This window comes from Crocodylus siamensis, chromosome 7, assembly GCF_052110815.1.
Source record: "Crocodylus siamensis isolate JL-2025a chromosome 7, ASM5211081v1, whole genome shotgun sequence".
Classification (NCBI taxonomy): Eukaryota; Metazoa; Chordata; order Crocodylia; family Crocodylidae; genus Crocodylus; species Crocodylus siamensis.
The window spans coordinates 98006225-98018500 of NC_143401.1; the positions used below are offsets into that span (position 1 = coordinate 98006225).

Below are 12276 nucleotides of genomic sequence, written 5' to 3' on the forward strand. Positions count from 1 at the left end.
GTGTCTGCAGTCCGGTCAGGTCAGAGTCGGAGACCAGCAGGGCTGGCAGGGCCTTCCAGGGGTTGCACGTAGCCCAGCCCCTGCCCGAGGCAGGATCAGCCCCATCCAAAGCATCCCACACATGCCTTTGTCTGACTTAAGTCTTAACCCTGCACCGCACCCTGGGCACAGACTGGGCTGCACCGCGGGGTTTTGCTTTCCTCTTTAATGTGGGGCATGGCCTCTGTCTGGGGTCTTGAGTGCATTTAGCCAGACCCTGACACCCTTGTCCCCCAGCTTCACTCGGGGCAGGTTCAGGGGCTCTTGGTGTGCCTGGCCACAGGCCCTGTCTCCGTGCCCAGGACGCTGTGTACCGGTAAGACAAGGACGTGTCTGGGATGCTTTGGATAGTGCAGAGCCGGGGCAGGGGTCTCCTGCTCTTCAGCACCGGGGAGGCCTCCCCTGGAGCCCTGTGCCCAGGTCTGACCCCGCACTTCCAGCAGGACGTGGACAGGATGGAGAGGGTCCAGTGCAGAGCGACCACAGTGAGCAAAGGAGGCACGATGGATGTCTGGGCTGGAAGAGGTGGTGTGACTGGATCTGGAGCAGAGCAGACTGAGCCACTGGCCGTCACGTGTGACAACTCGGCCATCAGGAGAGGTCCCGGATGATTGGAAAAGGGCAACATAGTGCCCGTATTTAAGAAAGGGGAGAAGGAGGATCCAAGGAAGTACAGACCAGTCAGCCTCACCTCAGTCCCTGGAGACATCATGGGGGAGATGCGCAAGGAATCCCCTCTAACCGTCTGGAGGAGAAGGCGGCGATCAGGAAGAGTCATCGTGGATTCACCAGGGGCAAGTCACGCCGGACCAACCTGATGCCTTCTGCGAGGAGGTGGCTGGCTCTCTGGATGCGGGCAGACCCGTGCATGTGGTGTACCCAGATTTTAGCAGGGCTTTTGATATGGTCTCCCACAGCGTTGTCTCAGGTGAGCTAAGGAAGTACGGGCTGGATGACTGGACTGTGAGGTGGACATAAAGCTGGCTGGAGCGTCGGGCTTGGCGGGTAGTAATCAATGGCTCAATACCGGCTGCCAGCTAGACATTAAGTGTGGTGCCCCAGGGTAAGTCCTGGGGCCGGTTTTGTTCAACATCTTCATCAACAACCTGGAAGATGGGCTGGATGCACCCTCAGCAAGTCTGTAGTTGCCACCAAGCTGGGGGGGAGGAGTAGATATGATGGAGGGCAGCGGTAGGATGCAGAGTGACTGAGACAACTTGGAGGATTGGGCCAAAAGAAACCTCAGGAGGTTCAACAAGGACAAGTGCAAAGTCCTGCCCTGAGGAGGGGGCGATCCCCGCACCGGGGCAGGCGGGGGGGACGGGCTGGGCAGCAGCGCTGCAGGAAGGGACCTGGGGGGGCAGGGGGCAAGGTGCTGAACAGGAGCCAGCAGTGTGCCCGTGGTGCCAGGAAGGCGACCGGCATCCTGGGCCGCATCGGCAGGAGCGCTGCTGGCAGGCGGAGGGACTGATTCTTCCCCTCGATTCAGCACTGGGGAGGCCACATCTGGAGTCCTGTGTCCAGCTGTGGGCCCCCATGACAGAAGGGATGTGGACACACTGAGATAGTCCAGAGGAGGGCAATGAAAATGGTTCGGGGCTGGGGGACATGGCTTGTGGCACCCTTTTCTGCTCCACATGTCAGGGGGTTTAATCCTCCCCCAGAGATGCTGGGTGCTGTGGCCCGGCTGGGGATGGGGCTGGGCTGCGCCAATGCTCCTGCTGGCACCGACCCGCAGGGTCCTGGCTGGAGGGCCTTGCCCCCGTGCTTGGGCTCAGCCCCACTGGAGCAGGAACAGATTTCCCTTGCTCAGATGGGGTGCACTGGGGGAGGTTTGCCTTCCTCTGCTGCAGGGCATGGCCTGGCCTGGGGTTTCGGGAGCATCCTTTGCAGCAGCAGGCTGTTGGTGGCCATGGCCCCCTGCTTTCCTGGGAGCAGGGGTGCGGGGCCGTGTCCTGTGGTTGTGCGACAGGGATTTTGTGTGGTTCAGTAACAGGTTCAACAAGCGCTTGTCCGAGGTGGTCTGGACAGGGGTGCTCCTGCCTCCGGCGGGGGTTGCACTGGCTGTGACTACAGGGGTCTGTTCAGATCAAGACCCAGCGCCTCCCTGCTTGGCTGGGCCAAGCTGGCCCCTCCCTGGGCCCAGGGCCCGGGACTGCTCCTGAGGGAGAGTGAGCAAGGAGCTGCGCCACTGCCAGCACCCCGGCCCTGCACCTGCCTCCTGCCCTCCCTGCACAGCATCATTGTGGCCCCAGGCTCCAGGCCAGCTCGGTCCCGCGTCTCCCCCGGCCCTCGGGCAGCCCGGCCCAAGCTGTTGAACAGCCCCTGGGGTGTCCAAGCCACTCGCTCTGCGCACCCGCGTCCCTGGCCCTTGCAGCGCCCGCCGCCTGGGTGCAGGTGCGTGCTGCCGGCGTCCTGCTCGGGGCATTGCGGGGGCTGCATCCTAGTGCCCCTGGAGCCGCTCACCCTCCTCCCCACCCCGTTGCAGCCGGCTTGGCCCTGCCCTGGCGCTGGCTGCAGGCGGTAATTACCCTGCCCGCGGGGCTTGCGGCCGGGCGCTGCCTGCTATTCCTGGCCCAGCAACCGAGCAGCAAGCGCGTGGGGACAGGCTGGCCCTGCTGCCTGCCTCAGTTTCTCCCTCTCCCATGGGACAGTGGCGCTGAGTCCAGAACAGGGTGCATGGTGTTTGGCCAGGCTGGTTGTACTGGGGCAGGGCTGGGGTGGAGACGAGGGTGGCAGGAGATGTGCGGGGTGTCGGCAGGGCCCGGCCTTGGCTTGTCTCCGTCGGGCGAAGGGATCGATCGGGACGGGGGCCTTGGCGGTGGCTGCCGGCGGCTGTAAATCGTCTCGGCCCATTCCTCTTTGTGCTGACGGGGCCTCAGGGCCAGACGCCCGCGCCTGATGGATGGCTGCTGCGCTGGCGGCTCCCCCCCACCCCCGCTCCTGGCAGGGGCTGCGTGTGCGGCCTGGCAGCACTGGGGGTGGGGGGCAGCTGTGCAGGGCCCCAACGGGCCTGCTGTTCCCGTCCTGCCTTCCTGCCCCATGCGCCCAGCTCTGGGGTGGAACAGCTCAGCTCATCCTCACGCGGGCGCACGGCCGGTTGCGTGCTCCCGTCCTGCCTGCGCGGTGCTGGGGCTGCGGGGGCCGCTCTGCTTGCTCAGTCGTGCCGGTGTAGGGGCTGGGGTGAGATGAGGATCGTGGCCGAGACCGGTCCCCCAGGAGGAAGTGGCTGGGGGGGTCTCTGCTCTGGGAGCTGCTGGTAGGGCCTGAGCTGCTTGGGGAGGAGCACAGCGGTGCGGGGGGCAGGAGGGGGCGACTGGCCCTCACCTGCTCACGTTTGTAGCATCGCAGAGCAGTGGGGCTCGCAGGGAGCTGCGGGGGTCACATCCAGGCCCAGCCTGGTCCAAGGCAGGATCAGCCCAGACAAACCCCATCTCCCACACAACAGTCACCCCAACACATCCCTAGGATCGCCCCCACCCTTGCCCCCAGGATCCAGGGGGCCACGGACGCCAACATCCTCCTGCCGCCGTGGGGGGGAGTCCCAGATGCTGCAGAGCCCAGGCCCAGGCCGTGCCCCCCCAGTGTGACCAGTGTGAGCAGGGGGGAAATCCCTTTCTGGCCCAGTGCAGCACTCAGCCTGAGCATGGGGGCAAGACCCTGCGGGGTCAGTGCCAGCAGATGCATTGGTGCAGCCCAGCCCCAGCCCCAGCGCCTCGGGGGAGGATTAAAGCCCCTGAGACATGGAGCAGAAATGGGGAAGGAGGGGGGAAACCAGCACAGCCCAGGCACCTGGGACCGCCATGGCAGAGCAGGAGGGGGCATCACTGTGCCTGGAGCGTCCTCCAGCAGTGCCCGTCCCTTCCCTGGCATCTCCCCCATCCCCCTGCTCCGACTGAGAAATGTGTCCTGGTCTCCAGGCTGAACTCACTTTGCTGCAACGTAAAGCAAAGTGCACAAGTGGGGTAGAGACCCCTCTGCCGCCCCCCCACATCTCACCCCAGTACTTCCCGGTGCCCATTGCTTGGCCCACCCCTGCCCACGCATGCAGAGCCAAGTCCATGCCGTGCGACCCCTTGCACACACCTTTATTAACACCACGATGGTTCTGCCACGAGTGGCCACGGCCTGAGGCCAGCCCTGAGACGGGGGGCGCAGGCCCTGTGGGCTGGGGTGGGGGGCTGAGGTAGTTGTCCCAGGCTGGGGGGGTGCCCTCCCTGCATGGCGCCCGGCCCCCTGCGTCCTGCTGGCCGGGGCGGGGAGCAGGGCCTGGCCCCCGGCTGTTGTCTGGGGCTGGGGCCAGTGCTGGGTGCCACGCGCTGCTTAGGCCCGAGGGCTCGGGGGCTGCCAGCCGGAGGGTGCCTGGGGCCTGCCGGGCTGCCCTTGCGCAGGGCCCGGCCGCCTGCAGCTCTGCTGCGCGTGCAGGCGGCGCCGGCCGCGGCTCTGCGCTGCAGCGGGGGCTTCACACCAGGTTAGTGGCCAGGCGCTGCTGCTGCTCCATGGCGCTGAGCACGTCGGCCCCGTGGGCATCACCTGGAGGAGGAGGGACTGGCGGGAGTGCAGGGAGGTGGCATCGGGCAGCACAGGGAGACGAGACCCCCACCTGTGCCCCGTGTCCCCAGCCCAGCTCAGGGCCTTCCTGGCCCACGGGGCGCTCTCCCGCTTGTGCTCTGAGCGACTGTCCCCAGCCCCACTTTGCGGCCCACGGTGCCCCTCGTGGCCTGCTCTGCACCGGCCCCGGCCCAGCCCCCTGCCCTCTGCGCCCGCCGTACCCGTGTGGCAGGCGTGCATCCAGATGTGCTGCCCGTCGTACTTGCACTGGCACCGCAGGACGTTGTTGGAGAAGTCCGACTCGGCCACCTCGTGCAGGGGGTTCACGACCACCTGGCCGGGAGGGAGGAGAGGGGGTGAGCGGGGGGCAGGGGCAGAGCGCGGAGGCTGGCAGAGAGCGATGGTGCAGCGTTCAAGGCGTGCATGACCCATGGGCTGATAAAGGGGCACCACGATACTTTCCACGCTGTGTGCGGTTCCTTTCTGACCACCCCCAACACTGCGTGTGCTGCTCTGACGGCTACTGAGCACCGAGCTGGTGGTAGCTGCCTGCGCGCGAGGCCGCCCAGCTCTTCCCTGCAGAGCCCATCAGAGGGGAAGGCGAGTTTGGGTTGCTGCTTTTGCTCATGTGCATCACTTCACACTTATCTATACTGAATTTCATCTGCCGTTGCATTGCCCATTTGCTCAATTGTGTCAGATCCTTCTGTAGCGCCCCACAGCCCACCTTGGTCTTTACTACTTTGAATAGTTTTGTTGTCCGCGCACCCCTGTCCAGATCGTTTATGGACGTGCTAAACAGTGCTGGTCCCAGCACGGGACCCTACTGCCCACTTCTTACCATCCTGAACACTGACCATTTCGAGTCGCTCTTTGCATCTGTCTTTAAACTAATTCCTAATCCATGAGGGGATGGTTCCTGTAATCCCGTGACTGCCTAATTTAGTTAAGAGCCTCTAATGGGGGACCTTGGCAAAGGTTTTTTGGAAGTCCAGATGTACTGTGTCAACTGGATGACCCTGGTCCAGCTGCTTATTGGCAGGTGGATTGACAGGCTGACCCCTGATCCCGTGCTAGTCCAGCCCTAGTGCTGGGCCTCCCCTGGCCCTGCTCACCCTGGCTGCACCCTGTGCCCAGCTGCAGTGGAAACAAACTCAAGCCACATCCTGGCATGGCTCTCCCAGGCCTGGGGGGTGCCGGGCAGAGCCAAGCTGGGCAGCGGGGTCCTGACAGTGTCCGGCAGGGGACAGCAGGGCAGGGAGGGTGTAGGCAGGATGTGGAGAGCAGAGGGGGCAGCCTGGCCCTACGGCTGCATCGATAGCCCCTGCCCAGGCCCCCGGAGGTGCTGGGCCGTGCCGTGCCGTGCCGTGCCGTGCCGGCTGCTGGGGCTGGGCTGCCTACCTGGAAGATGTAGCTGCCTGGCCGCACGTCAGTGATGTCGACCCACTGGCAGTCGATGTCGTGCCGGTAGGTGTCCCAGCAGCCCATGCTCACGCCCTGCTCCCCGAAGTTGGCGCAGGCAAAGCTCCGCTGCCGCCCTGCAATGGCACAGGGACATCAGCTGCCCCGGACTGGGTCAGACCCAGGCCTGCCCTGCCCAGGTGGCCTGGGGCTGAGCAGCGTTTTCCCTGGTCCTTTCCCACTTGCAGCCTCCTGCATTTAAGGGCTGGGAGAAGAGGGGCCGGAGAGCCAGGCAGCCCCCACCAGCCCCTCCAGGGCTCACGCAAGGGACAAGCCCTGGAGGGGAGGGTGAGAGGACCAGGCAGAAAAGAGAGGACCCGGGGTCGCCTGCAAGGCTCTGGTGGTCTCCCTCGCTGCACAGTGGTGACTTCGACCTGAACAGATGAGCTCAGGGAAGGCTTCCTTGCTGCGAGAGCGGGGCCGCGGGGGGTGCAGGCCCCGGGGAAGGGGAGGGTGCTCCGGCACCGCAGGGGCTCAGGAAAGGGAGGGGGGGACCGGCGTTGGGCAGGGACGGGCTGGGAGTCATGTCTGAACCGTGCGGGTAGGGTGCTCCCCCAGCCCTAGATCACGAGGAGACGCAGCCCAGGGCAGGTGGGTGCTGGGGAGGACCCGGCTCAGGCAGAGCCCCACGACTCCCAAAACACCTAAACCCCACCGTGAATGTGAACGTGCGGACTGGGAAAGCTCTGCCCTCTGAAGTGTAGCATCACAGCCCTCCCGCCACCCCCCACACTAGTCCTCAGAGCAGGAAAACCACAACTGGGTACATCCCAGTCAACCCCATTAGTCTCTAAGGCACCCACGGCACGGCCATCAGCTGGGACTAAGATGCCCAGAGGTCCTGGCCCTCTGCTCCGGGCCAGACTGACGCTGCCCTGGGGGCAGGACGGGATTTTATCCCTGCGGGCAGGCTGGTCTGGACTGGTGGCCAGCTCTTCTCCCCCATTCACAGAGTCCCGGAGGCGCGGGGCCGGCAGGAAAGCCCAGGGGACGAGCCTGAGCACGGGGCGAGACCCGCGGCCGGGACCGTGCGGGGTGGAGAGTGGTGGGGGGACAGGACGTGGGCCCTTGAGCCCTGCCTGCCCCACCGCCCCCGCTCGGGCCAGACTGGGCCGTGGGGCAGGAGCAGGCTGGGGTGGGGGCAGCAGGGCACGTACCCCCGTGGCAGTTGCTGTCCTCCAGGCAGAAGCTGGCCTTGTGCCCCTCCGCCACCTTGGTGCCGTTGAGCGTGAGCAGGTCGTAGTGGGTGAAGACCTCGATGCTGTGGTAGTGCCTGCGGGGGAGGAGCAGTCAGGGGCCGGGCCGGGCCGGGGCCGGGGCCGGCGGGGAGCAGCTGGGCACCAAATTACAGCCCTGCCGCCCGCGGAGCCGCAATGACAGCCCCGGCGGGGACGCCGCTCATTACGCGGCCCCGCGGCCTGGGCTGCCCGGGGCTCACTGGTGGCACTGGTGCCAGAGCCAGGCGTGGCGGCCGGCGCGGGGGCGGAAGTCGGCGCGGCCCAGGTTGTGGATCTGCGCGGAGAAGCGCAGCAGGCGGCGGTGCCCGTGCGGCCAGGCCACGCGGTCGGCGGAGCCGGCGAGGCAGCGCTCCTCGTGCGCGCAGGACAGCAGGCTCAGCGGCCGGTCCTCCAGGTAGGCCGTCTCCTGCACCAGCTGCGCGTTCATCACCAGGTCCGGGGCCGCTGCGGGGGGCGGGGGTCAGCCGGGGGATGCTGCCCCTGCCCCGCGACCACCCCCCCCCCGCCCCGCCCCGCCCCGCCCCGCCCCGACTCACTGCGGGTGCAGCTGACGCCGGCGGAGAAGCGGCCCCCGCCCGCGGGGCAGTGCACGGGGCCGTGGCGCGGGCACTGCTGCAGCGACAGCTCGCTGCCCGCGCAGCGCACGCCGCTCAGCACCACCTCGCCCGCGTCGCGGCTGCCGGCCCAGTACCACGTCTCCTGGGGAGAGCGCGGCCGGGCTCGTGGGGCTGCCTCGGCGCCCCGCGCCCCGGCCCCCCGGCCCCTCGCGGCTCTCACCTGGTGCGCCTGGCTGGCGAAGCCCAGCCCCAGCTGCCGGCAGACGACCGTGGCCTCGCTCAGGCCCCAGTGGGCCCCGCACACGGCGCCCCACTTGCGGGCGCCCGCCGCGGGCACCAGCACCTCCACCACGCCCTCCTCCGGGCTGCGGCCCCCCGCCAGCCGCACCTGTGGCACACGGCGTGAGCGCCCCGGCCCGGCCCGGCCCCGGCCCGGCCCCGGCCCCGCCAGCCCCTGCCCGGCTCACCTGGCTCTCGTAGCCCGTGCGGGGCACGTGGCAGCGCACGGCGGCGTCGGCCTCGTGCCCGCAGCCGCTCGGCGCCGCCTCCCGCAGGCTGCACTCGCCCAGCGCCCGCTCCGCGCCGGAGCAGCGCACCTCCGCCACGTGCACGGGGCCCAGGCCTGGCACGCAGCGGCCGTCAGCCCCGGGCCTCGCCTGCCCCGGGCTCCGCCTTCCCCCGCGCCAGCGCCCCGCACTCACTTTGCCCCATCTCGGCGCCGCCGAGCGCCTCCCGGGCCGTGCCGTAGCCCAGCTGCCGGCACACCACGCTGGCCGCCTGCAGGTCCCAGCTCTGGCCGCACACGGTGCCCCACTGGCCGTGGAGCAGCACCTCCACGCGGCCCTCGCCCACCTGCGCGCCCGCCCGGAGGCGCACGGCCGGGCCCTGCGGAGAGCGGAGCCGTGGGGGGCTGCACACGGACACGCGTGCAGCAGCCTGCCCAGGTCGCGCCGGTGCAAGCTGGGCCATGTGAGCGCCTGCCTACATGCAGACACCACGGCTGCACGAGAGTGCACACACGCGCACACACGTGTGCACGCGCTGGCGGGCAGCTTTGAACTGGGGTCCGTCCTGCTCAGCGGCGCTGCTCGCGCACGGTGCAGGTCGCACCCAGGCTCAGCTGGTGCCCCACGGGGCATTTCCCAGCCCGGGGCCTGTTTGTTCGGGGGGGGGGGGCAACACACGCCCCCCCCCCCCCGCGCTGCCAGGCCTCACCTTCACCTTGGCCGCCTTGCGGGGGGGCTTGCCCTTGGCTGTTGCCTTGGCCTTCTGGAAGTTGGGGCCAGGCACGCAGCGGACGACGGCATGCATGCCTCGGGGGCAGGCGGGCCGGGGCCGGCCCGGGGGGGCCAGCTGCAGCGGGCACTGGGACAGGTGGGGCTCGGTGCCCAGGCAGCCGAAGCGGTGGATCCAGAACGTGTTCTTCTGGCTGAGGGTCTTCAGGCTGCAGGGCGGGGGCAAGGGGGTCACTGCGGGCAGGTCCCCGGTGTGGCACCCCCGTGCCAGCCGTGCCCTTGTGCCAGGAGCGGCGCGGGTCGGTACCTCGAGAGCGGGTCCTTCAGCTTCTGGTTCCACAGTTTCCTGCGGGGTTGGAGAGGCGGCGGTCAGCGGGTCTCGCCCGGTGCCCACCTGTCGCCGGGTCCAGTCTGGTCCCTGCCCTTCGCCGCAGCCCAGCATCCCCGGGGGCCGGGGCACATGCTCCCCCCACGGGAGCCTGGCAGGCGCCGGCTCCCTGCAATTACCGCGGTCCCTGCGCCCCGCAGCACCGCTGGGCGGGCTTGGGCGGCTCCTGGCACCGCATGTGCTCATTACGGCTGTATTTATAGCCGGGCCTGCGGGGAGGGGGGACCCCGCACTTCTCCCCGGGTTGCTGCGCACCGGGGCCTGCTGCTGCTGCTGCAGAGGAGGCCGGGGAGACTGGGAGCAGAGCCCCCATCCCACCTGGTGCCCGCCCGCATGGGCCGGATCCTGGCACTGGCTGCACGGCCCAGGCCTGCCCCGCTGCCTCAGTCCCTGGGTGAGCAGTGCCCTGCCCTGGCCCACGCATGAGCTCTGCACTGTAGTGCTGCCCTGCATGCACCCCCACCCACCTATGCCCCACACCTGCCACCTTGCATGCCCCATGTGCGCGCCCACCGGTAGAAGCTGGTGTCGAGGTGGCTCTCGTGGGGGAAGCCCAGCGTGCCGCACACCACCCGGCTGTTGTTCCGGGTCCAGCCGGCGTCACACACCTGCCGCCAGCGCCCCTCGTACTTCACCTCCACGACGCCCTCGGTCACCGGGACGCTCAGCTTGGCCCAGGCCAGGACGGGCTTGATCCGCACTTCCAGCCTGGAGCCCTGCATGGGGCCCAGCGCGTGAGACAGGACCCGGGGGCAGGGCTCGGGGCCTCACCTCCACCCCCGGGAACTTTCCCGCAGGCCCTGGGCCCCCAGCCCAGCGCCTGCCCTCGGCCCGTCCCAGGCTCACCGGCAGGCGGGCGCCGGGGGCCGGGCTGGGTCCGCGGGGTCGGAGCGGGCCCGAGCACACGACACCGACGTCCTCGCCGTGGTGGCAGTCGCTGACGCCCCAGCCGTCGGAGCCGCACTGCGCCAGCGAGCTCTCGGTGCCCGAGCAGCGCACGTTGTCCAGCCAGACAGGGCCTGGGGGCGGCGGGGTCAGCCCGGGCCTGGGCTGTGACTCGCGACCCCCAGCTCCTGCCCCGCGGCCCGCTGGGAGCCCCCCACCCGCAGCCTGCATTACACCCAGCCCTGTGCCCCCGCGCCCCCGGCTGCCCCGGCCCGCAGCCCGCGCACCTTCTCCGCGGCCGTACGCGGCGCTGTGGGCCCAGGTCTCGGCGCCCTCGAAGCCCAGCTGGCGGCAGGCCACGGCGGCCGCGTGGATGTCGAAGTCGTCGTCGCAGACAGTGCCCCACGTGCCCTGGTAGCGCAGCTCCAGCCGCCCCTCGCGCGCCCCGGCGCCCGCCCCCGCCAGCCGCAGCTGGATCTCGGGGGGCTGCGGCCGGGTGGGCGCCGGCCCGAGCAGCAGCAGCAGCAGCAGCGGGAGCTGGAGCGAGGCGGGCAGCACGGCGGCCGCGGGCATCGCGGGAGCCGGAGGCCGGGGGCCTGTGGCGGCGGGGAGGCAGCTCAGCCCCCGGCGAGGGGCCGGGGCCCGAGGGTGGCATCCGGAGCCCCAGAAGCTCTTGTCCCCAGCCTAGCGTGGGGGTGGGCGGCGGGGCGCGTGCGGCGGGCTGCGCTGCCGGCTGGCGAGGAGGGGCCCGGAGGTGGCCCGGGGGCACCCGCGAGCTCCGGCTGGCCTGGTGGGCAGCGCCTGGCACGGGCCAGGGGGCACAGCTCCGAGGGCAAGGAGCTCATGGCCACGGCTCACCCCGGTGCCACTGTCCCCGGGGCCAGCAGCGCCTGGCTAAGGCTGGCCCCGTCGTGGCCTGCACCCCTCGCACCCATTGCCCTGCCCGCCTGGGGCCCCTGGTGCCCAGCACTCACGCGGCGGGGTGGCAGGTCCCGGGGCGGCGGCGGCTGCAGACGATGCTGGGCTGACGCGCCTCGTCCTCCTCGCAGGGATCCCGGCGCTGCCTCTGGCTCCCGCGGCGGCCGCCCCCTTTTATGCTGGGCTCCGGCCCTGCGGGGTGGGTGCGGGGGGCGCCCTGCACGGCCAGAGCCCGCCCCCCCTCAGGGCCAGCCCCTTGCAAGCTCCCAGCTGGGCTAAGCCAACCCCCCCGGCCTGGGCCAAGCCTCCTCCCTGGCCGGAGCACCCCGGCCTGCCAGGGCTGTGCCCCCCCCCGCCAGCCCGGGGAGGGGGGCATTCTGGTGGAGCCTGGAGCCCCAGGGCGAGGGGGTGGGGGTGCAGACAAGGGCCCCCAGCGCCAGGGCAGGACAGGGAGTTATTAGCTGATGCAACCCTCCCCCACAACAGCCTAGATTGGGGCTAAAGAAAAGCAGAAAGGGGGTGTCGCTTGCTGAGTTCGGGGGGGGGCAAGGCACGTACTGCAGGTATACTTGTGTGCCCCCCACGCCTGCACTGTCCCTATGCCCCCTATTACCCAGCCCTCACTCCCGACCCCCTACCCCAGGCCCTGGGCGCCCCCCACTTCCAACTTGCTGCCCCTGGGTCCCCTCGGCAGCTGCCCCCGGCCGCCCCTGCCCGGCGATGGGCACCAGTGCTGCAGCCAGTCCGACGGCAGGTGGCCGAGCCGCCCCCCCCCGCGGCGCCCCCCGCCCGCCGCGAAGGGGCGCGCAGGAAGGGCTGCCGCTGGCCCGGGCGCAGGCCGGGAACGGGCCGGGGCCCCGCGGCTGTTTGCTCGGGGCCGAGCAGCAGGTCCCTGCCGGGACGAGCCAGGAACAACCGGGCCCGGAGTAGCCCCGCGCTCCGCCCGGCTCCCGCGCGGCCCTGCGCCTCCCGCCGCCCAGAGCCCGCAGCGCGGGGCCCGGCCG

The 12276-nt window shown here is 69.9% G+C and overlaps 1 protein-coding gene across 2 annotated transcripts; it reads right to left on the reverse strand.

Moving 5' to 3' along the window:
• Positions 1 to 4119: 4119 nt before the first annotated feature.
• On the reverse strand, positions 4120 to 11483 carry LOXL4 (lysyl oxidase like 4). 2 transcript variants are annotated; one of them, XM_090058804.1, is made up of 15 exons: positions 11329 to 11483; positions 10642 to 10950; positions 10316 to 10488; positions 9983 to 10185; positions 9389 to 9427; positions 9062 to 9290; positions 8548 to 8731; positions 8314 to 8468; positions 8067 to 8234; positions 7826 to 7985; positions 7490 to 7733; positions 7209 to 7324; positions 5992 to 6128; positions 4812 to 4923; positions 4120 to 4572 (listed from the first exon to the last, which is right to left on the reverse strand). In XM_090058804.1, the coding sequence occupies exons 2-15, from the start codon at positions 10925 to 10927 to the stop codon at positions 4502 to 4504; spliced, it is 2277 nt and encodes a 758-aa protein (XP_089914930.1). In that variant the 5' UTR covers positions 10928 to 10950; positions 11329 to 11483; the 3' UTR covers positions 4120 to 4501. The 2 variants fall into 2 exon arrangements, with proteins under 2 accessions (XP_089914930.1, XP_089914929.1); XM_090058803.1 differs by having other exon boundaries at positions 7826 to 7988; positions 11329 to 11482.
• Between the last annotated feature and the right edge of the window lie 793 nt (positions 11484 to 12276).

Excerpts from the sequence above, each read along its gene's own strand:
- LOXL4 (XM_090058803.1), bottom strand. The coding sequence starts at position 10,927 with ATGCCCGCGGCCGCCGTGCTGCCCGCCTCGCTCCAGCTCCCGCTGCTG. Across the intron at positions 8,235-8,313 it reads GCACGGGCTACGAGAGCCAG|GTGCGGCTGGCGGGGGGCCG; the intron begins GTGAGCCGGGCA and ends CGTGTGCCACAG. Across the intron at positions 6,129-7,208 it reads GGACAGCAACTGCCACGGGG|GGCGGCAGCGGAGCTTTGCC; the intron begins GTACGTGCCCTG and ends GTGCCATTGCAG.